We start from the raw sequence: 27,236 nt of genomic DNA, 5'->3' as shown, positions 1-27,236 counted from the left end.
CCCATGACCTCTAACTCCCAAGCCCTTGCTCTTTCCACTGAGCCACGCTGTGCTCTTAACATTCATTCATTCAGTTGTATTTATTGAGCATTTACTGTGTTCAAAGCACTGTTCTAATAATAATAATAATAATAATGGCATTTGTTAAGTGCTTACTAAGTGCAAAGCACTGTTCTAAGCACTGAGGAGGTTATAAGGTGATCAGGTTGTCCCACGGGGGCCTCACAGTTTTAATCCCCATTTGACAGATGAGGTAACTGAGGCACAGAGAAGTTAAGTGACTTGCCCAAAGTCATACAGCTGACAGTTGTCGGAGCTGGGATTTGAACCCATGACCTCTGACTCCAAAGCCCGTCCTCTTTCCACCGCGCCGCGCTGCTTCTCTAAGCGCTTCTGCTTCTAAGCACTTGGGGGAGTACAATACAACCAGAAACTGATATATTCTCTGCCCACAACAATGAATAGAGTCTCCACTCAATAAATATTATTGACTGACTGATTGATTGAGTGACTGGGAGAAGAAGCGGGGGTCCTATGTGAGACTGGGCCCTGAATGCCTAGTAGCCCAAAGGTACCAAGGGCTGGCTGTCTTCCTGAACCCATCTCTAACTCCCCAAAGGGAGCAGCAGGAAAGATAATGATGGTTCATCAGAAACTGTAAACATGCAACACAGAGTTACCAAGGGCAACTCAATGAAGGACCACTCTAGTGAGCCCTCCCACCCACATTCAGGCAAAAATCCTCTTAGAAAGGACCCAGATTGGATCAACAGGGCAGGACCATTGCTATGCTGATTCAAGAGTTCCATAATAAAAAAGGCCTGCTTTCCCTTCAGGAAGCTTCAGGGTGCTGCCTTCAGTAGCTTCCCAGAAGTCTATTCTGATATCTAAGCCATTAAGGTTCTAATGATATAAGACTTTTTATATTAAAATGTAGGCCTAGATGTACTTGAAAGCATTCAGGCCTTATCATCACCGTTAAGTAATGTCTGGGATTAGTAGTGTCTTGGTTATCCAAGAAGTCTTAGCTGGAAGGTAAGCTTTGAACACCAAGCAGCGGAAACACATCCTGATATCTAGATCGATGCCTTCAAAATTATTTATTGCTCTTTTGGTCAAGCAAAGTATAGCACTTTTATTTTTTCCTAGTGCTTTAATATTGATTATCTCATTTTTATCCTAAGAAGTAAGGAGAGGTGGGCAGGGAACATGTCTACCAATCTATTGTAGTTTCCCAGCTGTTTAGTACAGTGCTCTGCACACAGTAAGTGCTCAATAAATACCTTTGATTTGTTGGGTACCATTTCCATTATATGGATGAAGAAAAGGATGCACAGGGGTTAAGTAACTTGCCCCAAGGTCACCTTGGTCTCCTGATCTCCAGGCCCTTGGTCTCTTCCTTAGGCCGTTCTACCTCCCACTCAATGCAGAATTAATTTGAATCCCCATTACCAAGAGTTCCCAGACCTGGAGATTGTTTTACCTGCTTCACCTGCCTCTTAGATGACGAGCCCGCTGTGAGACAGGGACTGAATTCAATCCCATTATTTACCTCCCAGTGTTTAGCATAGTGCCTTGGCATAAAGTGCTTAATAAACATCATCATTACTAAAAGACAGGTGTCACTTTAGCTTTTCCATTCTGAGTTGTGGGCACAGGGGTTTACAGCCTTTAGATTAGGAGAAGGAGATTTAAATGATCCAGGGAGAATAATAATAATGACAATCAATCGTATTTACTGAGCGCTTACTGTGTGCAGAGCACTGTACTAAGCGCTTGGTAAGTACAAGTTGGCAACATATAGAGACAGTCCCTACTCAACAGTGGGCTCACAGTCTAAAAGGGGGAGACAGAGAACAAAACCAAACATACTAACAAAATAAAATAAATAGAATAGATATGTAGAAGTAAAATAAATAGAGTAATAAATATGTACAAATGACAATAATAATTGCACTGCTCGCTGAGTGCTTACTATGTGCCAAGTGAGAAACAGCCCGGCCTAGTGGAAAAAGCATGGGTCACGGAGTTAGAGGACCTGGGTTCTAATCCTAGTTCTGCAATTGTGGGTCTGCTGTGTAACCTTGGGCAGGTTACACGTAATTTCTCTGTGCCTTGGTTATCTCATCTGTAAAACAGGAATTAAGACTGTGAGCCCCACTTGGACAGGAACTGTGTCCAACCTATCTTGTTTCTACCCTAATAATAATAATGATGACATTTTTATTAAGCGCTTACTATGTGCAAAGTACTGTTCTAAGCGCTGGGGAAGTTACAAGATGATCAGGTTGTCCCACAGGGCGCTCACAGTCTTAATCCCCATTTTACAGATGAGGTAATTGAGGCACAGAGAAGTTAAGTGACTTGCCCAAAGTCACACAGCTGACAAGTGGCAGAGCGGCATTTGAATCCAGGACCTCTGATTCCAAAGTCCTTGCTCTTTCCACTGAGCCACGATGCTTGGAACAGTGTTTGACATATAATAAGCACGGAACAAATACCCTTAAAAAAGTGTCAAGCTAAGCGTTGGGGCAGATACAGAATAATCATATGGGATACAGCCCTTGCCCACATGGGGCTCACAGTGGAAAGGGGATGGAGAAACAAGCATTTAATCCCCATTTTACAGATAGGGAAACTAAGATGTTGACTTTCCACTTCAGTAGGTGCTAAGCAACTGCCTGCCCTGCCATAGTCAACTCCAGAAGAACAAAGATGCCCTGTGATGAAAATGGAAACCAAGGCATTTAGAGCGCTGAATTTCTGCTTAGTGATTTCCCAGACAAGGGAGGCAGGAATCCCCAAACAGCATTCTCTATAGTCTCCTCTACTCACAATAATAGTAATAATAGTAATGATTGTGGTATTTAAGTGTATATTATGTGACAGGCACTTCTAAAGAATCAGAGAATGAAACACAAAACAAAACCGAGAACCTGCCCAGGCTTCCTTTCCTGAACAACAACAACAAAAAGGCAGCCCACGATTTTTTAGGTGGAAAGAGGCTGAGAATTCCCTATTCCTCAGTTGCACCAGAACGGGCAAGGGACAAGAGTTGTGACAGGAAGAAAAGGAGGAGGGAGAGAAGGGGAGGGAAGAGAGAGTGAAAATTAGAAAGAGGGGAAGAGGGGAGGTGGGAGAGAGGGAGAATTAGAAAGGGGGAAAGAGAGGTGGGAGAGAGGGAGAATTAGAAAGGGGGAAAGAGACGTGGGAGAGAGGGAGAATTAGAAAGGGGGAAAGAGAGGAGGAGGGTGGGAGAGAGGGAGAATTAGAAAGGGGGGAAAGAGAGGAGGTGGGAGAAAGGGAGAATTAGAAAGGGAGGAAAGAAGGAAGGAAGAAGGAAAAAAAGGAGAAGGGAGGGAAGGGGAGGGAAGAGTGGGAGAATTAGAAAGGAGGAAAGAGAGGAGGTGGGAGAGAAGGAGAATTAGAAAGGGGGAAGAGGAGGTGGGAGAGAGGGAGAATTAGAAAGAGGGGAAGAGGAGGTGGGAGAGAGGGAGAATTAAAAGGGGAAAGAGAGGAGGTGGGAAAGGGAGAGTTAGAAAGGGGGAAAGAGGTGGGAGAGAGAGGGATAAGTAGAAAGGGGGAAAGAGAGGAGGTGGGAGAGAGGGAGAATTAGAAAGTGGGGAAAGAGAGGAGGTGGGAGAGAGGGAGAATTGGAAAGGGGGAAGAGAGGAGGAGGGTGGGAGAGAGGGAGAATTGGAAAGGGGGAAGAGAGGAGGAGGGTGGGAGAGAGGGAGAATTAGAAAGGGGGAAAAGGGAGGAGGTGGGAGAGAGGGAGAATAAGAAAGGGGGGAAAGAGGAGGTGGGAAAGAAGGAGAATTAGAAAGGGGGAAAGAGAGGAGGTGGGAGAGGGAGAATTAGAAAGGGGGGAAAGAGAGGAGGAGGGTGGGAGAGACTGCTGAGACAGAAGGAGAGGGACAAAAGGGAGAAAGCAGGAAGAAAGGCAGGCAGAGGGACAGAGAGAGAGAAACAAAAAGGAGAGACAAGACAGGCAGAGGGAGAGAGAAATCCGGAAGAAGGCCGACTCCTCCCCCTTCTTCTCTCCTCCTCCTTCTGCCCTCCTCTTCCTCCTCCCCCTCCCAGGCCGGTCTCTGAAGAACTGCGGGATCGTGGGACGGTCTGGTTACTCAGTCCGGCGGCCGCCCGGAGATCAGCACATCGCCACCCCCCTGGATCTCTCCCACCCACCCACCCCTCACACACACAGCTCACACACACCACACACACACACACACACACAGCTCACACCCTCCCCCTACCACACATACACACAGTCTGGCCCTCGCCGCGCCCAGGCCGAGTGTCCGGCAGCGGTCCGGGCCTCTGTCCGGCGGACTCTGGATCGGGAATAAGGCGGTTTGGGATTAGCGTTTCCAGCGTGAGCCCCCTGCTCCGGGAAGAAAGAAGGAGGCCGGGAGAGGCGGCGAGGACCGGCCTCGAAGGGCGGCTCGGCTAGGGACCCCGGAGAGCCGGCGGCGTGGCCCAGGTGAGATCATAATAATGTTGGTATTTGTTACGCGCTTACTATGTGCCAAGCACTGTTCTAAGCGCTGGGGGGGGGGATACAAGGTAATCAAGGTTGTCAGACGTGGGGCTCACAGTCTTCATCCTCCTTTTACAGATGAGGGAACTGAAGCCCAAGAGAAGTGAAGTGACTTGCCCAAAGTCACTCAGCTGACAAGTGGCGGAGGCGGGATTAGAACCCATGACCTCTGATTCCCAAGCCCGGGCTCTTTCCACCGAGCCAGGCTGGTTTTCTATCCCCGGTCTGGGCAAGGAGGGCCGGAGGGGCTGGCCAGACCTATTAATTCCATTTATTTCTATTGAGGCCTGTTTATTTGTTTTGGTGTCCGTCCCCCCCCCTCCATATGGGAGCCCGGTGTGGGCAGGCATTGTCTCTCTTTTTTGCTGTAGTGTACTTTCCAAGCGCTTAGTACAGTTCTCTGCGCGCAGTGAGCGCTGAATAAATAGGACTGAACGACGATCCGGGAGGGCCCAGGGGCTTTAAACCTGGTGAGGAGAGAGGCTGGTCGGGGGTCTTTGGGGGGGCTGTGATGTTCCCCCCCACCTCCATCCCCGCAGCCCCCAGACTCTGGGCTGCTCGGGGTGGGAAGAGGAGAGGGGACATCCCACCGGGACAACAACAAAAAAAAGGAGGTGGAAAGAGAGAGGGATCGGGGCTTCTGGCTTTTCATTCATTTAGTCGTATTTATTGAGCGTTTACTGTATGCAGAGTAATGTACTAAGCGCTTGGCCTTTCTGTGGCCGGAGCCGGTCCTTCGGTCTCTGGGAAAGGAGGAAGTGTTTGTACCGACGGCACCGGGCGAGGAAGGGGAAACCTGCCCCCCAAAATCCTGGGGACGAAGGAAGAGTGGGTGGGCCCAGCTTTTCTAGGAGATGGGAGAGCTGTTGTCCACCCTGGGCCACCCCCGGGTCCAAGGGTCGGGAGGAGATGGAGAAAGATAATAATAATAATGATATTTGTTAAGCGCTTACTATGTGCCAAGCACTGTCCTAAGCGCTAGGGTAGATACACGGTAATCAGGTTGTCCCACCTGGGGCTCACAGTCTTAATCCCTATTTTAGAGATGAAGGAACTGAGGCATAGAGCAGTTGTGACTTGCCCAGAGTCACATACCTGACATGTGAGGGAGTCGGGATTGGAACCCATGACCTCTGACTCCCGAACCCAGGCTTTTACCACTAAGCTACGCTGCAGATCTTGGTCGCCCTAATATTGTTCAATAGCCGCGGTTGTAGATCGCCTGAATATCTCATCCCAGCCACCCCCCACCCCCATTTCTCCTTTGTTGCGGCTGTCCGGTGTTAGATGGGTTTTTCTTTCAAATTTCAAGTCGTCTTTTCAGATTGGAGAGAGGGTGGGGGGAGGGAGGGGGTATCTGTGGTCTCCTAGCGAGCCTGTTCATGAATCACAGCGTGTGGTTTGGATTCTGGAGGCGGGGGGCTAGGCAATCGCCGGGTCATAACGGTTCGAGGGGTTCAAAACACCCCCCCTGAAGACCCTCTCACTGGGAGAGTGTATTCGGGTCCCTGTCCGGGTGCAGGCCAGGAACCGGGGAGCGGTGTCTCTTTATTGCTGTGTTGTACTTTCCAAGCGCTTAGTACAGTGCTGTGCACATAGTAAGCCCTCAACAAATACGATTGATTGGACGATTGAATGAATGAGTCTCTTTAGGAAGGAGTGGGAGGGGTTGTTGGGTATTGTGGGAGTGTAGGAGTATGTGTATGTGTGTTTTGCATGTGTGATGTGTGTGTGTTCTAATAAATGTGGTATTTGTTAAGCCCTTACCGTGTGCCAGGCACTGTTCTAAGTACTGGAAGTGGATACAAGCAAATCGGGTCGGACCAGTCCCTGTCCCACATGGGGCTCACAGTTTTTCACAGCACCTGTATATATGTATATATGTATGTATATATATATATATATATATTTGTACATATTTATTACTCTATTTTACTTGTACATATCTATTCTATTTTATTTTGTTAGTATGTTTGGTTTTGTTCTCTGTCTCCCCCTTTTAGACTGTGAGCGCACTGTTGGGTAGGGACTGTATATGTTGCCAACTTGTACTTCCCAAGCGCTTACTACAGTGCTCTGCACACAGTAAGCGCTCAGTAAATACGATTGATTGATTGATTTCAATCCCCATTTTACAGATGAGGTAACTGAGGCACAGAGAAGTTAAATGACTTGCCAAAGGTCCCACAGCAGACAAGTTTGGGCTGCAACATTTTTGTTTTGAGATATTGATGGATGAGAGGTTTGAGGGCAATGCATTTAGTTTTGCAATGGTTAATAAATGGTTCCCCCCGCCCTTTCTCCGAGAGCATATTTATGCCAGTTCCTCTCCTCAACTTCCCCGCAAGATTTGTCTCTGGGGAACTTTTGGGTAAGGCTAAGTCGCCCACCGGTCTGGGATTTAGGTGCTGCAGGTCGCCCCGCCCACCCTCCTCGCCTCTCCTCCCGGGGTGGCTACCGGGGGCACCAGGGCCCGGTCCTGGTGACCCGAGCCCAGTCTGCAGCCGCTGTAATAATAATAATAATAATAACATTTGTGAAGCGCTTACTATGTGTCATGTCCTGTGTGCTGGGGGAGATACAGGGTTACCAAGTCAGGTGGGGCGCACAGTCTTAATCCCCATTTTTCAGATCGTGTAACTGAGGCATAGAGAGGTTAAGTGACTTGTGTAAAGTCACACAGTTGACAAGTGGCGGGGTTTGAATTAGAACCCACGACCTTTGACTCCCAAGCCTGTGCTCGTTCCACTAAGCCACGCTGTATAGCAAGTATATTCAAGCTGTATCCAAGCATGAGCTTAAAAGGGTTGGCCACCTGTCCTCCGAAGCCAACCATGCCCCCAGCAAGGAGTCCCAACTCTGGGGGAACATAAGCAGCGACACCACCCACCCCCGCCTTATTTCTGCACACAGGTGTGCCCCGGCGCATAGGAATAGTAGCTACTATTGACTGAAACAGTGTGCTAAGGGCAAAGGAAGAAAGTACCTGGCTATTTTATGTCTCTCTGGAGCACACTTCGTGTAGAATATGATCCCAGTTGTCTTCCAAGGCAAATACGATCCAGTAGCAGGTCAAGAAAATAGCAGGCTGCTCCAGAAAAATGGAAGTGATTCATTTTAAGTCCCCAGAGGACATTATGATTATGCAAGTGAGTTTTATGTGCAGTTTTATCTGTGTCCTTAGCACTTGCTTTAAAGACAAATCAGTGAAATAAATCTCCATGTTAAGGTTTATTATAGGAGTGAGTGATATTGGAACGGAATATACGGGCGAACTGTTGGCCCGGCCGGCTGCCAAAGGTTCCTTCGCTTCTGTTCAGGGGGTTTGGCTAGTCACTCCCTCCCAGAAAAGATGTAACATTTAAGGACTGTGTCACATACTTTCCTATTTACCAATGTAGAAACAAACTTCCAAAATTTCCTGGTCTTTCACAACAGGGATTCATACTGTTGTCCATCAGATTCTTATCTCGCTTTGAAATGTAACTCTTTTCAGTCATTAAAGGAGGGCAAAAGCACCAATCAGTGCCACCACACAAAGGGACTTAATTGTACAATTGATTTATGTGGAGAGACTTGGCATGTGTGTCACTTTAACAAGCTGTGTTGAGTAAAATAAGTGTACTTAAATTTGATTAGTTATGTGTCTGCCTGAAACCATTTAGTTAGGAACACTTTGATTCTGCCTGTTTTTTTTTACAAAACTCATTAAGAGCTGGGCAACAAAAGAATTCTATTTTGTAGCTCATAATTATAGCTCTTTATGTGGGAGTGGGAGGCTGCTTTTTCTCCTGGTATTTGTATACAAAAGCCAGATGAGGTTTCCACATTAGACTCCAGACCCATTCTGTGTCGATTTATGAAGCTGAAAATCTAGCATCAAGCTGAGACATGAATCAAGGAAAGAAACACTAAACCTGCATCATCTAGTCGCATTTAATAAAGAGACACTTGTGAATAATGATGTTCTATCATTGCGTTGTCTCGGGAACGTCCAAAAAGTAGTATCTTTCACCATTAAGCCTACTCATTTGAGTGCGTCTGTTTCGCCCCATTGCCTTATTTCCTTTGGTGAAGATGGAGAAAATAGAATATGAAATTCTTGCCATTTTATGACTTGCAGAATAATACACAGAACTTTCAGAGGTATCTATGGGGGTGCTGGAGGCCGTTGCCCCCCCATGGGTTTGCAGATGTGAAGGGTAAACCACTGTCCCTGCCCACACAGGTTTGGGGGCTGGACTCCCACCGAACGCCACACACCACCACCACTGACAAAGCTGCCTTCCTTTCCTAAATCTTATCTCTCTCGCTCCTCATGCAAAGCCCTCTCTCCCTTTCTGCTCCCACCCTCAAAAAGAAAACTTGCCATCTCTGAGAGCCATCACATGAACCTATTTTATTTCACGATCATTTAATCACTTGGAGGGGCCTGGGATAGTAGTGTGGCCTACTAAATGGGCCTGGGAATCAGAAGGATCTGGGTTCTAATTCTGGCTCCATCACTTGCCTGCTATGTAACCTTGGGCAAGTCCAGTTACCTCATCTTTAAAATGGGGATTAAGACTGTAAGCCCCATGTTGGACAGGGAGTGTATCCAACCCAATTTTCTTGTATCCACCCCAGTGCTTTGTCCAGTACCTGGCATGTAGTAATTACTTAACAAGTACTATAATTATTATTATAAATTATTTGAAGGAGTTTCTGTTGTAAAAATTGACTTGGCGATCGTCATCAGCTAAATGGATATTTCTTTTAGCTCAACCTCAGATTTAGGACTATGCAATGTTATTCTGGTTTGTGGTTTGAAGTGAACCTGTCTTTTTCAAAATGAAATTTTAAAGAGTTCTCCAAACTGGACCAGTGATACAGCTCAGCAGTATAATAGCTTATACCTCCCCTCCTCACCTACCCTAGGCTGTGGCTACCATTTCAGTATCTACTCTAGACTATACAAGCTCCTTGTGGGCACGGAATGTGTCTGCCAACTTGTTCTGTTGCACTACTTTGGATGCAGGAAAGCTGGGTCTATTATAATGAATGCCCAAGAAGGAATAGAGAATGAAAAAAACCAAAACAAAACCAAGAAATGCTAACCTTAGGATGACAATTATAATAAGGTTGACTCGATAACTGGCCTGAGAAAACAGCATGCAGGATATATACAGACATACACAAATTAGATGCAGATATACTTGGGCTTTTTTAGTTACTTCATATACTTGGATGTGACCACTTAAATCTTAATGGACACCACTGGTATAGGCAATTATTGGACTATAACCTAGTTTAGGCTCCCGATTTCCCTATTGAGAATGAGTTGGGAAATTTACCTATTTTTAATGGTATTTGATAAGCATTTGTTAAGCACTTTCTACGTTACTGGATTCTAATCCCAGCTCCGCCACTTGTCTGCTGTGTGACCTTGGGCACGTCACTTAATTTCTCTGTGCCTGTTATCTCATCTATAAAATGGGGATTGAGACTATGAGCCCACATGAGATAGGGACTGTGTCCAACCTGATTTGTTCATATCCACCCCACCGCTTACTACAGTGCCTGGCACATAGTAAACACTTACCAAATGCTATTATTATTATTATTTGCTGGGGTAGATAGGATAATCAGGTTGGATAGAGTCCTTATCCCACATGGGGTTCACAATTTTAATCCCCATTTTACTGATGAGGTAACTGATGCCACAGAGAAGTGAAATGATTTTCCCAAGATCATACAGCAGACAAGTGGCAAAGCTGGAATTAGAACACAGATCCTGTGATTCCCAGGCCTGTGCTCTTTTTACTGTCCCTCGCTACTTTTTGCCAATAGTACCTTATGGAACCAATACTAATCGTACTCTCAGAAAGATCATTTAGGGTCCAATCCAGGTCCCATTAGCTAACTGATGTTAGTTGAATGGACCACTTGGGCATTAAAGTGAATTCAGGGCCCAATAAGTAAGTAAAAAGCCTTGTATAAATCAAGGAACAGACTCCTAAAATTGAATGAGAGGCAAGAAAATAATACTGTCATTATCCAGACAACTTCTCACCTGGAGAAATACACTGCTGAATCATTTTTCCTGAAATTTCTCAAGAAGTCAAAGATTGTCAAGGCCCAGAACCACCAGAATTTTAAAGAATTAAACTCCTAGCAAGAAAACTCACTTTGGTAAAGAATAAGTACTGGATAAGGAAATTTTCATGGACTCAGTTTAGCTTAAATAGAAAATAGTTCCCACTCTGATTTTGAGCAGATTATTGGCCTCTTAATCAGTTTCCTCTTCCCTAAAATGAAAATGAGATGAATCTTTCCTCCAAGGGTTATGTTGCAAAATCATAGCATTTTTAATAAATGTTATCTAGGCCCTAAACTCCTTGAAGGCAAAGAACATTGTCACTTCTTAATTCTATTTTGTACTTCCCAAGCACCCAGTACAATACACTGTACCAAGTGGGTGCTCAGAACATACCAGTATTATTTTTTATGGCATTTGCTGAGTCCTTACTGTGTTCTAGGCACTGTACTAAGCACTGGGGTAGATACAAGCTAATCAGGTTGGAGAGAGTCCCTGTCCCACATAGGGCTCACAATCTTAATCCCCATTTTACAGATGAGGCAACTGAGGCACAGAGACTTGCCTAAGGTCATATAGCAGGCATGTGGCGGAGCCAGGATTAGAACCCAGGTCCTTCTGCCTCCGAGGCCCATTCTCTACCCAGTAGGACACACTGCTTCTCTCAATATTACTACTAGAATATCCAATTGTTACCTATAGAGAGATGTATTTCACTGTTAATCCCTAGAGCAGGGGAAAAAGGAATTCTCAGTATGTTGGGTATGCCAGAGGACAGATAGAATCCTAAGGACCAGATATGCTCTCAGCAATGAGTTCAAGTGATTTTTCATGCGTTTGTTGAAGAACATATATATATATATCAATCAATCAATCGTATTTATTGAGCGCTTACTGTGTGCAGAGCACTGTACTAAGTGCTTGGGAAGTACAAGTTGGCAACATATAGAGACAGTCCCTACCCAACAGTGGGCTCACAGTCTAAATGTATATATATATACTTTTTTTTTAGATGAGTGATTTTGGAATCAAGAACATGGATCAAGTAGCCCCCGTGTCCAGCAGCTTCAGAGGAACGCTCAAGGTGAGTCTTCATGAGAGTAAACTATAAAGTGGGAGATCTCCAACCCCCAGTGCGCTCTCTGGTCCGAACACATCACTTCCTCAGGCTTGCTTGTTGGCCTTTCTGACTTTGGAAGGGGACTGTGGGGCAGAACTGAATGTTGGATGGTAGGAATGGAAGTCAAGTTGTAGCCAGGCCTCCAGGCCCGAGTCAAAATGCTGCTTCCCCCATGAACCCCAGCCAGTCAATGTCCAGGAGCCCGAGGGGCCTGACCTGACCTTCCTCTCCCATTTCCCCTCTCCCCTGGTCAGGGGGTCCCTGGATCCACAGAGTCATAGGCAGTTCATTTTGCTCTGAATAAAACTGCCCATCCCTACCAGCGCATTGAGAGGGCCCAATCTCCCTCCCATTTGCTCAACTTGTCTTTCGGCGCACAGTGATGTGAATGGAAAATCTGCATACAGTTAGTCAAACTGTTTTCCAATTCTCTCATTTCTCCCTCTAAGTGGACGGTGAGACGTGATTGTTTTCCTAAGTTTAAGTCCCTGAACATGGAAGGATTGGGCCTTCCCAGTCAGACATTCAGGGGAAGTAAAGGACTACGTTGAAAGGCTTTGCTTTTTGTCTTATTTGGTTATGTTTAAGAAAATAACCATTTTCTAAGCATCAAACCACCCTGTTAGGTAATTTTCACATGCTGGGTGCTTTGAAAGGGGTTTTCAAGTTTAGAAAGGAGGAGAAAGAAGAAAGGGCAATCGCAAGCAAGGATTCTTTATCCAGTAAAGGGATCAAGCCTGTCAGGGATACAGGATGACGGGAAGGGGGTTGGGAAAGTGGAGGTAGAGAGTGTTTGTCTTGAAGCCAGCGCTCAGACCAGATGAGCAGAGCTGATCGTAGGGGCTGAGCAGAGAAAGTGAAGGCTTTGAGGTGGAAAGGCCAAGAAGGAAGGGTACTTGGGGGTCTGGGAATGCCGGTGACATAGAAAACTGAACATCAAAGGTGGGCGCCCTAAGGTGGGTAGAGGAGGCCCCTTATAGGCTGTAAGATCCTTGTGGGCAGAGAACACATCTACCCAAGCACTTAGTACAGTGCTCTGCACAGAGTAAGCACTCAAACATGATTGATTGAAGAAAAGGAAGGACATAAATTCCCCATGGATTCCTTGAGTGTTTCACCTACCTTTGTTAGAGCTTCCATGGAGGAAAGACGTGGTCTTCCGCTACTCAATGGTTCCAAATAATCAAATAAAATCAAACTAACACTTCTCGCTTCAGAGGTTGGACATAGCAGTTGATTTCCTTGCAGGAGAACTGTTTCCCCACAAAACAGAGCTACACTCTCTTTAAAACCAAATTCTCAGCACATTTGTATATATTTGAAGACAGCCCTAACCTGAAGAATGATTTAACAGATCAGTTTAGGAGGCTTTAGAAGAAAACCCTTCAAACACCCTGGGTGCTCACCAAGAGTTAGTACAGACACTCATCTGACTGGAGATTAAGATGAACATTTTCTGACCTGCTAGACCATGTTGGGTCGGATCTTTAAAAATATCCGTCTGGCAGGGCTAATTGTTTCCAGCTCTCTTGGCTGGGATTCAAGCTTTGTCCTGTTCTGTAATGTGTCATGCATTGTTCTACATTTCTGAAATGTAAGAAAGCAAAAACAAAACAAAACAAAAAAACCCACCTATTTTCTACTTATTAACATTCGCTTCGTGCATTTTTCCATTAGTGACTCAACGGATGGGTCATTGTGTTACACATAACATGGGGTTTCCAGTTTACATTGAAAGAACACGGCCTTTCTCCATTTTATTTCCTAACAAACTGAGCGAAGTAATAATGATGAATCAGAGCATTATCTATTCACTTATAAGGGAGTCTCACCACCAGTCATAAACATCTGTTTTAAAAGTTGATTCATTCAGATTAGATAGTACTTTAAAATCCTTACTTTGATTTATTTCATTTGTATCATGTAATCTTTGAACATTCCTTATTTAATAGAAATGGAAATCACCACTTTGACCATAAAATGGGTAGGAATTTTTAAGGATACATTGAAGATTTTATCAGTCAGTGAATAAATTCATCAAAGGAATTTACTGAGTGCTTACTGCGTGCACATCACTGTGCTTGGGAAACTATGATGGTATTTGGAAAGCACTTACTATGTGTCAAGCACTGCTAAGCACTGGAGTAGATATAAGATAATCAGATCAGCTACAGTCCCCGACCTATATGGGGCTCATTGTCAGAGTGGGAGGGAGAACCAATAATTTAGCTCCACTTTCAGATGAAGAAACTGGCACACTGAAGTAAAGTGACTTGCCCAAGGTCACACAGCAGGTGAATGGCAGAACTGGGACTAGAACCCAGGTCTCCTGGCTCCCTGTCTCAGGCACTATCCCCCCAGGTCATGCTGCAAGCGAATCTATGTCACTAGCATTTTTTGCTTCGTTTTTTTCCATATTCAACTTATCCTTCTTAGATCAATAGTCTACATTTTAAAGGTAGATCTGTAAGCTCCTTGTGGGCAGGGAACATGTCTACCAACTCTGTTTTGTCACACTCAAGTGCTTAGTACAGTGCTCGGCACACAGTAAGTGCCACTGATTGGTTGGGTAAAAAAGCCTTTTATTTTGAATTTTTGAACTCCCAAAACATTGGATTTTGCTTTTATTCAGACAAACATCCTTGTTTTGTAGTGCATTCCATTCAGGTAGATTCAAATATACGTATGGAGAATAATTCTGAAATTATCAATGATATTATTTTGGGAACACAGATTGTAAAGATAGCTTCAATAATGAAATGTTTCTTGCACATTGTTTTGCAGCGCCAGCCGGCATTTGATACCTTCGACTGCCCAAATTCTCTCTTTGCGGGATTTTTTCCCTCATTAAATGAAGAGCAAACTCTGCAAGAAGTACCAACGGGCCTGGATTCCATTTCTCCCGGTAATTTGTTGGGGAGACCAAGGGGTTCTTTTTGATCTGATGAAGTGAACCTGTCGATTATTACTAAGGTCATTTCTTGGCGCATCAAATCAGTATGCTATAAAGCACAACTCAGTCTTGTGGTTTATGAGTTTCTGAGTTAAAATGGTGTGAGTGCAAACAAAGCGGATAATTGGTGTCAGTTGCATCAGCAGGGCAGATAGTGTTGGCATAGTGCTCACAATTCCCAAATCTCGGGCACTTCTGCCGCCCTCCTTTTGTGATACTAGTAGAGACTTGTGCTGAATTGCGCAACAGTGCTTCTTTAGGTATTTAAACATAATGAAAAGATACCAAATCTCATACATATGTCTAGCTTATCTTGGATCATTTGGCTTTTTTGTAAAAAAAAAAAAACCCAAAAGACCCATGACCTCTTGGTTGCTAGATATTCAGTACAGGCGTCTTACTGTTGGATAAGCATAACTAGATTTCCACGTCTTAAGTAGTGTGGGGAGCTGATACATAGCATTTTAGCTAAGAAACATGGCATTTTAGCTAAGAAAAAGTCAGCTACACACACACACACACATTATATGCAATGTAGCTCATCTTGCATAACATAAATACATTAATCAGTTAAGGTTAGATAAGCCAAGAGTTAGAAAAGCCCAGGGTGGAATTCCTGAGGTTCACAGACCTTCAAGCCAAATTAACAGTCCAACAGAACAGAGGCACCCTCTCCTTTGATAAGTGGGGATCTTGAATACACCCCAAAAATCTACTGATGCTCCCAATATTAGTGAAAACAAGCCTCCAGGTTGACCTCAGGTTAGCCTCTTAACCTATTCCTTCAGGCTCATTCATTCCTCTTATCCCTTGGTCAGAGTATTTCTTCCTTGTTTCACCTTAAGAACAAAGGCAGTGTCATTCTGGGCCAGACCAGGGGTCCATTTCGTCCACCAAAGGATGTTCTGTGGAAGAGTTTGCCTAATACGTTCCTTGACACCCTTCCTCCTAACTGGGAATGTACCTTAATGTAGCCTCCTTCACTTTTCCCTTTAGTAACCCATTTGGTATTTTTTATCCAAGCCCTTATTTAACTCGTTGACATTTTCTGCCTGCAACCCTTGTTTAGTATTATTATCATTGTTTCTATGAAGGCACCATTCATTTAGCACTTGCTAAGCTCAAGCCCAGGGGCAGACACAAAATAATCAAATCAGACCCAATCCCTGCCTCACACAGGGCTCTAGGAGGTGGGGCAAGCAGGTACCTTATCTCCTTTTTACAGATGAGGAAACAGAGCCAAAGAGGTTATGGGATGTCAAAAATGAAAGTTGAACTTTTTAGCCATCATGGAGCATAGATTTGGCTGTCATTTCTTGAATGTTTTAGAGGTTACTAATGTCATTTGAAATAGAAATGAGATATGAAACCCTGAAACATGAAATCCTGCTCACTGGTTCTTTTCCACGGGCCGTGAAGAGAAAACAGCAAACTACACAGCAGGAATTTGGTTTGCGTGGAGTGAAGAGAATGGAGGGCATGCGATGAAGATTTCCTTGATGTTTTTTTGGAAACAAATATGGGAGGCCAGGTCTACACCGGTGGAAAAAAATGGGCTCTATTTTCAAAGAGGCCTTCAAAATATTTGAGAGCGAAGCCAGAAAACCAGCAGCACTAACCTGGAAAGTTCACTCCAAAAAAAGTATCATTTTCCTAGTGAGTTAAAAGACGAATGATCGTTTTGATGACTAGCCACTGAGGTGCTCTGGATAACTCCTAGGAGATTTGTGAATGAAATCAAACCAAGATTATGGTCATTGGAGATGCTCCTTTCTCCACACTTGGCTTCATGTGCTTGGACACTGAATATTTCCTGTGTTTTGGCCAGAGCCCTTTTTTCTCTTTTGCGTTATGCCTCAGGATCAGGATGAGGTTTGGGATCCAAGGAAATGATTATTTTCTGTTGGTTGACTATGTGTGGGAATACCCTCTGTTACTTATATATGTTAACATAGAAGATTGTTCTGTGCCGAATCTACCCATCTAATTTTGCAATTTTGCGATGTGGTCTTCCATAGAGCCATCCAACTGTGAACTGCCTCTGTTAACTCCATGCAGTAAAGCTGTGATGAGTCAAGCCTTAAAAGCTACATTCAATGGTTTCACAAAGGAGCAGTGTCGGCTTGGCATCCCAAACAGTAAGTGATGGCTTTTAACAGCCACTTTTAATGTCCTGATTGAAGCTGGTTAATCCATTGGAGTTGGCTGACCATATTATTTGGTCAAAAACAAGGTCATCAGGGCTTCCATCCCAGACCTGTGCCCCTTCCCTCTCAGAACCCAAGAGCAGAGGAAGAAGAGGGAAGAGTGAGGATTAGGCCTTTCAGCATTCTGGGATGCTCATATGATAAATGTTTTAGAGGATAAAACATCCTCATCATTTAAAGGATAAAGCCGAGCGTGCTTTAGCCCGACTGTAGAGGCCCAAGCATTTAAAGGGAGCACAAGCCACTGCAGGCCATTGCAAAGTAGGCTACCATTTTGCCCAGGACAGCCCCAAGTCTGGAACATTTGTCCACAGTGGCTGAGTTAGGTGTGTTCTTAAGGGAAGCTCATTATTAGTGAAATGGGTGTTTATTTTAATTGGAAATAAAGGAATGTGTTCCATCCCATTCCACCAAGATTCCTATTACTGCCAAATGTACATATACTCATGGTGCTGTTGTGTGTTTTTTTTCATGCCATGGGGCTGATTTTAGGATTCAGTGGGGCAAAACACAATACTGTGTTCTAAGGACAATTTCCTGAGAATTCACAGCACACACAGAAACATAAAACACACACATGATTTGGGAAACACACACACAGACACACACACACACATCAATTTGGTGGCACTATCAGAAACTTCCTCTAAAACTGCACGGGTTCACAATGCATGGGGCTCAATTCTTCATGCTTTTTTTTTTTTTTTACTTTTCTCTTTTTTATTTACAAAATGTTCATGTGTGTATCCTTCTCGGTATTTGTGAATTTGTGGGGTATTAATAGGGGAAATTGTTGAATTGTGAAACCAGTACTATAGAGACCATGTTGTGCTGGCGACTCTTGTATTTTGCTAGAAGTTGGCCAAAACAAGGTTACAGAAATACAGGATGCCTCAGCGAAACCAAGTTGCATGGTCAGCTTGATCTCAGATAAATCTTTCAGGGTGGAATTCCAACTGAATCCAGGCAATTGAGAAAATCAGTGGAGACATAGAAGTGTTTGGTGTCCTGAGAAGGTCCGCAGTTAGTTATGTGGTAACTTGGGACCAAAAATTATTTTGCCCCAAATTGAGCTTCCATGAGAACTTCTGGAGTTCCCATGAGAGCACTCAGCTTTTACCTCCCATGCTTATTTAACAGGGGCATGGAGCAAGTGGAATATTGAATTATTTGGATCCTGTCCCCTCCCGCCCACTTTTCCTTTGGCTCACTCCTCTCTTTCCCTTGTTTTTCTCCAAAGATCCCTGGCTGTGGACTGAAGAACAAGTATGCCAATGGCTTTTCTGGGCCACCAATGAGTTTAGCCTAATGGATGTCAATTTCCAGAGGTTTGTCATGAACGGCCAGGTCTTGTGTAACCTGGGCAAAGAGCGCTTTCTGGAACTTGCCCCGGATTTTGTGGGTGACATTCTTTGGGAGCATCTGGAGCAGATGATCAAAGGTATCCAGAGATGGACACAGACCACCTACTGTAAAACCTAACCTGGGGAAGAGTTTTGGGAGGCATGAAAAAGAAAACCACGATGGGCTGAGAGGGCAGCCATTTAGGCTGTTCATAAACTCTTCGGAGGAGAAACAAAACAATAATTTGATGAAAACTCAAGGGTTATTAAATTCTCATTCCAGGCAGAGTGTCTGGGTACAGCACCAGCCGAGCAGCAAATTATTAGCCTTAGTCACTAATTTGTTCACGACTGTCATATTTGGCATTGGTCAATGGAGCAATCCTTCCAGCATTGATCCCGATATGGAAGACACTAGGAATTTGGGCTCATTGTTCATAGGAATATCAGACATCCACAATGATCAAATGAATTCCAATTTGGACAGAGCTCTCTGGGACTTTCTGTTCGGTTTTCAGTATAATGACAGGAAGCTTGAATGGGTGTTTGAAGGAAAAGGAAAGGGATGCCAAAATGAAACAAAATCAAAAGCAAGGCCTGATCTTGCTTTATGTAAGAACTCTGTAGTGTGCCTTTTTTTTTATTCTTCTGGCATTAACTGCAATTTCAGCCGACTTTTATCAGTCCAAAGCAGTTGGCTGAGTGTAAAATATGGAGTTCTTTAAATGTACACCAGAAGATTTCCTTTTCAGTCTTGCCTTTCAATTAGGAAGCTCTGATTTTTAGAAGTCATGACTTCTGCCCTCCATCTTTCATTGTACTTTGCAAAGCATCACGGTCCCAGACAGTAAATGCATCTTAACTCAGAAAAGAATTTTTCCCCTTGCCATGGCTTTTCCAGATGGATAAATGTGAAAATATTGTTTCTATTTGCAGAGAACCAAGAGAAGACGCAAGATCAATATGTGGAAAATTCACATCTCACTTCAGTGTCTCACTGGATCAGCAGCAATTCACTAGGTCAGTCCCGATCGCTTTTGACATTTAGGAATTTGTTCTTAGGCTTGTTCTTCGGGGTTTGTAACCTCTCAGTGTGGAAACCCGCAATCTGTGCTGTCTGAGCAACTGATGGGGTGTGGTGGGGAGAGGTAGGAGAGGGAAATGGGAACTGGTTAGTGAAAAGTCACTAGCAATTAACAAGCCAGACAGGTTATGATTGGCGGGAGTAGAAAAGGTTCAGAAACCAGCACTGTATCAGCTCGTGAGTATTTCTGAAAAGGACAGGTGGAACATGGGGATTTTTTTTTTTCCTATGGCGGTCATGACCCACGATGCTAACTCAATGAAGACAGCTATCAGGGTAGCTGGCAAATTAAAGACTCCTTGTGCTGGAGTGTACCTCATTGAGATTGGCTAATCCAGCACCCTCTCTCCTGGTTGATAAATAGTGATTGGACTTAAAACATGGCTGTATGTTTGGCTGGATTATCTTCAAGGCTGCTGATCCCCCCAGCTTCCCTATGCCAGTTCAGAGGTTCTTAGGATTAAACAGCAGCAGTTGTGCAAGAAACCCAAAGGGCAAGATCCAGGGCTTCATTGCCTCCCTCACTTCTTGGCCTCATGTCTTGTACTTTCATTATTTTCCGCAGAGCTTCAGTTCTTCCCGAGATTCCATGCAGCCACCCAGCGTGGGTGAGCAGCACTGGGTTTTAGAGGCAGAGGGGACTTTCTTGACGGTCCTCCTCACTAGAGAAGGCCTCCTTTGATCAATCAATCAATCGTATTTATTGAGCGCTTACTGTGTGCAGAGCACTGTACTAAGCGCTTGGGAAGTACAAGTTGGCAACATATAGAGACAGTCCCTACCCAACAGTGGGTGATGGGAAGGAAGGTGAATGGGTTGGGAAAGCTAGGAAAGGAGAGGTACTGGTGGCCCTATCAAGTTGTCTAGTCTAGTAGTGGATTTTGGTCTGGGGTGTGCGGGTTTGATACTCTTGAATGAATGAATGAAATTCTTAGAAAGGAGAATTTGTGAAATCCCTGTTAATGTGCATGGTCTAGTATCAGATTTGAAGGGTGGGGTGGGGGGAGAGAGAGAGAGTGTGTGTGTGTGTGTGTGTGTGTTGGTTGGGAGGTAGGGTGGAGGGGTGATGTGGAGAGGTAAAATATTGCCAATGGACTGGGCGTTTTTAGTTCGGGTTGTGTTTGAAGTGTAGAAACTATGAGAACGTCATCATATATCTTCCAATGCCATGCTGTAGGTATTAACGTGGAGCAGCTGCCGTATGGAATGCAGACCCCGAGCTATCCCAAAATGAGCCTCCTGGACGGCGTTTGCCAGGCTTCGCCCGTCCCCAGCCTGCTAGGTTCAGAACATGAGTTTCATCTTTATTCAAAGTCACGACTGGACACAGTCAGTGTGAACTACTGCTCAGTGAACCAGGACTTCCCCAGAAACAGTTTGAATCTACTCATCAGTAATTCTGGTAAGATTCGAGGGGCTCATTTACGCATCCCTGTTTGAAGGGGAGAACCGCTTTTCAGGCTCCAGTAATAGAGGCGGAATGCCCTGATGATTTAAAATTTTCATCTGATGAGCCTAAACTGGAGTTAGGCCTTGGGCTGGCAGTCAGCTGTGTGTCCACCCGCTGATTTCTGAGTGACCCTAAGCAAGCCGCTGCGTCTCTGTGGTCAACTCTTCCATCTATAAATTGGAAACAGCCACCAGGCACCTCCCTTCCTTATTTGGATGCATAAGGATGTAAGTCATAAAAGCCTGGGGAAGAGGTATCTGGGTCACTGTAAAGGACTCTGGCATCCTCAGATGGAAACAGTATAATAAACAGCAGGTCAAGGAATCTGTCTTCCAAGAATAAGAATAATGATGATACTAGGAACAATAATAATAGTGGTATTTGTTACACTCCTACTATGTGCCAAGCGCTGTGCTAAGTGCAGGGGTACAACGCAATCAGATCGCATCACACGAGTCCCTAGCCCCCATGGGGCTCCCGGTCAAAGGGGGAGAGAAAACAGGTATTTTATCCTCATTTTCCAGATGAGGAAACAGAGATACAGAGAAATGTAATGACTTGCCTAGGGTGAACCAGCAGGCCAAGGGCGGAGCTGGGATTAGAACTCAGGTCTCCTGGCTCCCGGTCCTGCGTTCTACCACTAGGCCAAGCTGCTTCTCAAGAACAGCCAACTGCATGTGTAGCGCTTAGAACAGTGTCTGACACATAGTAAGTGCTTAACAAATACCATTATCATTATTATTATTATTATTATATGACAGATGCGCTCTTCCCAGCCAGGAGGAACTAGCCAGGAGGTTGCATTTCTGGCATTTTGAGCTTCCCTCTCTCCCTCTCCTCCCTGCTTCATTTTACCCACTGTTGGGTAGGGACTCCCACTGTTGGGTAAGGACTGTCTCTATATGTTGCCAACTTGTACTTCCCAAGCGCTTAGTACAGTGCTCTGCACACAGTAAGCGCTCAATAAATACGATTGATTGATAGAAGTCTCCCGAGTGAAAAGTCGACTGGCGCTCTTCTTGTGCAGCATCTGGGCCGAATGGGAGGTAAAATGGGTCACTTTGTTGTCTTCTGCAGGGAAGCTCCGAGAGCCCGACTCGAGTGACAGTGGTACAGAAAGCTTCGAGAGCTCCGATTCGATGCTCCAGTCCTGGAGCAGCCAGTCGTCGCTGCTGGATGTCCAGCGGGTGCCTTCCTTCGAGAGCTTCGAAGAAGACTGTGGCCAGCCCCTGTGCCTGAGCAAGCCGACCATGTCTTTCAAGGATTACATTCAAGAAAGAAGTGACCCGGTGGAGCAAGGCAAACCAGTTATACCAGCAGCCATTCTGGCTGGCTTTACAGGTGAGTGTTGTAATTTACCCTACCTGGGTCGTGGAGATCTTGTTTGTTTGCTCTCCTCGTGCCCTGCATGGCTGCCTTTCCATGTTTGTGAAGGGTGTTTCTCATTCGGGACGTTATTATTTACATTCCAGAGTTGATGCGTGACCTGTTCCAACCCTGAATTCAAAAAATGCAAATACGCCTAGAATTTTCAGGCATACAAAAGCCAAGTGGAGTAGACCAAAATCTATGGTGTGTTTTTTGTCTGGCTTCTTTTCTGCCAGAGGAGAAGGAGGATGAGGATGAGGACGAGGGGGCTCGGGGAGCTCTTAGGTTTGGCGCTGTGTGGAACTGACTCAGTCACAGAAGAATTTCAAATAAAGCCAGCTGTCAGGCTAGAAGACCCAAGGGAGGATGGCAGAGTCAGTTTGAAATAATCAAGGGAAAATTGACCCTATTTTTGTCAGCAAAGAGGAGGTCTGGACCTAATTTTAAAGTCTGTTTTAGAGAATTTTTATTCCAGAAACAAATTGTTTTTTCTGCCTTGCCTGTTTTCTGATCCCTCACTAACTAGGGCCTCACCAGTGCTCAGTTTCCACCTCTGTCCTCGAGCATAGGGCCTCAGCATCATTTTCCACTGGTCAGGTACTGTCATTTCAGGATAAAGATCTGTACAAACGAGCTCCCTTATTGCTATGATAAGGCCGAGCAGGCATCCCTACCATCTCTTCATTCAACGGGGGAAGCTCAACATGTTTCCACACAGAAACGAGGGTTTTGAGAATTGAATCCCACCCAGAAGTCTGCCTCATCCGGACCACGGTATCTGTAGAGGAGGTTACACAGTGGGTTCTGACTTCCCTTTCCTCTGGGGCTATATAAATCCAAGGGTCACGAGGAAAGCTTCCTTGTTGGGAATGCTGTTTGTCAGAGGTAGGATACGCATAAAGGGTGAGGCCACTTTTCATATTTTCACAAACTGGCCCACTGAGAGATCTAGTGATTTTTTACCTCCACCTCATCATGGAGGTGGAGATGGAGGTCAGCTCAGAGTCATGGGCACCAGCATTATAGACTCAGCTTGTGCACTAGTAAAAGCTTAAACACATGTATCTTATCATTACTAGTAGTGATAATTATCACTACAACTAATAATAATAGTGGTGTTTGTTAAAACACAGTTCTAAGCCCCGGGGTAGCGACAAGATAATTAGTTTGGACACAACCCCCACCCACCTGGGGCTCACAGTCCAAGGTGGAGAGAGAACAGGAATTGAATCCCCATTTTACAGATGAGGAAACTGAAGCACTGCAAAGTGAAGGGACATGCCCAAGGTCACCCAGCAGACAAATGGTAGAGCTGGGATTAGGATCTGGGTCCTCAGACTCCCAGGCTCCGGCTCTATTCTTAAGCCTCTGTGCCCCACGGACACTAGATAATGACTCTCAACTGGGTGGAAAATGTTTTAATACTGAATTTTCTCTCTCATTTTCTTCCAGGAAGTGGACCGATCCAACTGTGGCAGTTCCTTCTAGAATTACTCACTGACAAATCTTGTCAGTCATTTATTAGCTGGACTGGAGATGGATGGGAGTTTAAGCTTGCTGACCCAGATGAGGTATGGAAGCAGTTAAAAGGATTCCAAGGCAAAGGGATGTTTCTGAGCTTTAACTCACTTGGCTGAATGATGTAGAAGCTTGTTGGTCTGGTCAAGAAAATGCTTCAGGAATTTAGTTTTAAAATAAGCCTTCCTCTTCAGTTCTTTGCTGATAGGAAGGTCAAACAGTCGTACAAAGATTTTTTTTTTAAAGTGTCTAAAGGCCGATTATGAGCATCTACAGAAACAAGTCAGTCGGCAGCATTTTCTTGAGACCTGCTATATGCAGTGCACTCACCGTGAATTCCAGTATCAGGAGGCCAGGTTTCTAGACCCAGCTCTGCCCCTGGCCTGCTGGGTGACTCTGGGCAGCTCGCTGAACCTTCCTGGGCCTCAGCTTCCTCCTCTAAAATGGGGATAATCATCTCTGCTCCTCCCTCTGTCCCAGGGGTGTTGTGAGGAAAGGAGATGTGAAAGAACTCTGGAAAAATATTAAAAAAACACTATTCCACGAATAAGGACAAGTAAAAAAAAGACCAAGTTATGGCCCTTACCCTCTACGCACTCTTAATCCTGAGGATAGACTGCCCAGGCTGGAGAGACACCATTTTGGGTCACTGTGTGTGCTCCTAACCTCCCGTTCCTCCTTCCAGATAGAATCTATCCTCTTCAATTAAACTCTTGAATTCTGCCTTGTGAGTTGGTGGCCAAGACATTGATGCGAGCCCACTGTTGGGTAGGGACTGTCTCTATATGTTGCCAACTTGTACTTCCCAAGCGCTTAGTACAGTGCTCTGCACACAGTAAGCGCTCAATAAATACAATTGATTGATTGATCTAATGGGTCCTTGAAGCCTCGACAGCAATTTTTTAGTAATGGATGTTACCACCAGATGGTTGACGGGCAACTTAATCTTTTCCTGTCCCATCCCTCTTTCCTAGGTGGCCCGGCGATGGGGAAGGAGGAAAAACAAGCCGAAGATGAACTACGAGAAGCTGAGCCGGGGTCTCCGCTACTACTACGACAAGAACATCATTCACAAGACCTCCGGAAAGCGCTACGTCTATCGCTTTGTCTGTGACCTCCAGAACCTTCTCGGGTACACGGCGGAAGAACTCCACGCCATGCTAGGGGTGCAGCCGGACACAGAGGACTGAGCAGACCGATCGCACCCAAAGCAGACGTAGGTCGTGTGTGAGTCGGTACTGTTGCCCCGGGGCCCGGCTTGCGGCCTTTTGAGGTGGGGCGCCGCTCAGAAATAAGGAACATTAGAAAGGAAGCGATTCGGTAAAGCCGGGGGAGGTCGGAAGGAAGCGGCGGCCTCAGTTCGACGGACTCCGTCGCTCTGGCCGAGGCTGCCTTGTTCTCCACGCGGAACCCGGGGCGGAAACGCTCTTGGAGGTGACATTCGGAAACGAAGGTGGCGTGGAAACCCGAGTTGGTGGGAACTGCTGCATCGGTACATCGCAGGGCTCCTTGGAACTCAGCCCAAAGGTGGCCTGAAAAGATAGGCTGGAAGAGCTACCTGGAACTAAAGCAGACTAGGAGGGAAGACTGTTCAGCCTTTCCACCGTCTTGATGGGGCAGATGCATGCTGGCTGGGCGCCCCGACGTTTTGGCCCTGTGGAACCAGGTGGAGGAAAACGCAAAAGCATTTCCTTCGAGGGGGGAGCGGGGGAAAAAAAAAAAAATCTCACCATTTCAAACCTTTTGTGTATATTACCGTAACCTTCTGGTTGTTATTGGAAGCAATCCTATTTAACAAAAATTTGTATATTGTAATTTAAACTAATTATATAAGCGTGTTTGAAACGGGAAGAATGCAGATATCCAGTGTTTATTCTCCGTTTGCAGTCGCACATACAGCATTTTATAAATATTTGATCTGCCAAGGTCAGGCAGGGAGAGGTCGGAAAGTGCTTAGTGCATGCCCACGCTGGATGCCTGCAGGAAAACAAATCTAGGTGGACTTGGTTGAGTTTTCTACCATGACCATATCTGGCAAAGACTTTGTACATTTTGGCCTTTTTACAAGAAGCTAATATTATTGTTTGTGCAGAACTGAAATTTTTGTCTCTCTCCTCTAATGGAAAATGTAAAGTTAATAGATATAAAATGGGTATTTTTCTTGATAAACAGCATATGTTTTCCATTCTTACGCATGGCCTTTTAAATCGGTTTATATGCAAACCATATTTTATTTTTCAGTCTCATTGTATTTCTTCTCCCTCCCGACCCGTCCCGACTCGTTACTCCCCTTGTGCCTTCCATCCCCAATTCATTCTGTATGATTAAAATAGGAATTCTATTTTTGGAAAATATGTGACTCCTTTTCAGAGATCAGGAGGGATTTATGTAGCAGCTATTTTTACTGCAGAAAGACCAACAACGGCAAAACAATTCCCTGGAAAAATGTAATTTGTAAGAAAGCTTTATTTTTATCTCAGCTCAGTGTAAACATATTGTGCATTGCAAGAGGTTGCCACAGAATCAGATGTTAAAAAATCTTTTAGACTGTGAGCCCACTGCTGGGTAGGGACTGTCTCTATATGTTGCCAATTTGTACTTCCCAAGCGCTTAGTACAGTGCTCTGCACATAGTAAGCGCTCAATAAATACGATTGATTGATTGATTGATTAAAACCTCTTGAACAGAAGAAAAGTTTGTTCAATCTCTGATCATTCTAAAATGCCTCAGGCACTTCCCTGGGGTGAAATGGGCTCCGCTCAGGGTCCACAGTCAGATGTCCAGCGCTTAGAACAGTGCTTTGCACATAGTAAGCGCTTAACAAATGCCATCATTATTATTATTACATATAGCTGCACTAGAAGACCAGAGGCCAGGCAAGAAGAAGACCAGCTGTTAAAAAGATTTTGGGTGCAGTGGCACAAAGGGAAAAGATAGGTCCCTTGATCTCGAAAGGAAGCACTGTGTGAGTTTCAACAGACTAACTCGGGCTGATCTTTGGAGCCTTGACTTCACGGAGGCAAAGTAGAAGCTCTGATCGTGCCTCGGTGGACGGGAAGGCGCCATATCATGGCTTCTCGGCACCCGTCACAGACCCTGGACTCCCAACAGGCTCCTGAAGGAGGGTGAGGAATCCGGTGTCCTCAGTCCCCGTCTTCCGGGAGCTATGCTTGAGTCACCTCACCCTTGGGTGTGTCTTAAGCATCCAGGTGTCTGGCTAAGGGCGAAGACGAAGAGTAGCGAAGACACCTGGGTTATGCCCTCCAGGAGTTTATAGTCCTGTGGAGCCAAGCAAGCAGGCACAAACAAGACCGAGTGTGATCTGTTTAAGGATGATTTTTTCCCCCAGGGCCCCGTACAGCAGAATCTGGAAACACAGGCCCAATGTAGGGAGCTCTCTCCACCGGCCCCACCCAGCTCCCCTGCAGCTCTGGGGCTCCCCCACAATTGCGTCACCCTCAAAAAAATCCAAGTTCAGAGTTGACAATCTCACACACACATGCACACAGGACCAAGTCAGTGTGGGAGTAGCGTCACCCTCCGGCTATTTCATTTTAAAAATTTTGTGGCCTTT

General features: G+C 45.1%; 1 protein-coding gene across 1 annotated transcript; it reads left to right on the top strand.

Moving 5' to 3' along the window:
• Positions 1 to 4,240: 4,240 nt before the first annotated feature.
• On the top strand, positions 4,241 to 25,822 carry ETS2 (ETS proto-oncogene 2, transcription factor). Its single transcript, XM_038760517.1, has 10 exons — positions 4,241 to 4,486; positions 11,632 to 11,703; positions 14,524 to 14,644; positions 16,711 to 16,830; positions 18,140 to 18,340; positions 19,179 to 19,262; positions 20,504 to 20,728; positions 21,854 to 22,117; positions 23,597 to 23,715; positions 24,637 to 25,822. Exons 2-10 carry the CDS (start codon positions 11,632 to 11,634, stop codon positions 24,850 to 24,852), a joined length of 1,422 nt encoding a protein of 473 aa, XP_038616445.1. The 5' UTR covers positions 4,241 to 4,486; the 3' UTR covers positions 24,853 to 25,822.
• Positions 25,823 to 27,236: the final 1,414 nt, after the last annotated feature.

This window comes from Tachyglossus aculeatus, chromosome 18 (genome assembly GCF_015852505.1).
Source record: "Tachyglossus aculeatus isolate mTacAcu1 chromosome 18, mTacAcu1.pri, whole genome shotgun sequence".
NCBI lineage: Eukaryota > Metazoa > Chordata > Mammalia > Monotremata > Tachyglossidae > Tachyglossus > Tachyglossus aculeatus.
The sequence above is the reverse complement of the archived record's forward strand: the minus strand, read 5'-3'. Positions and strand labels throughout refer to the sequence as shown.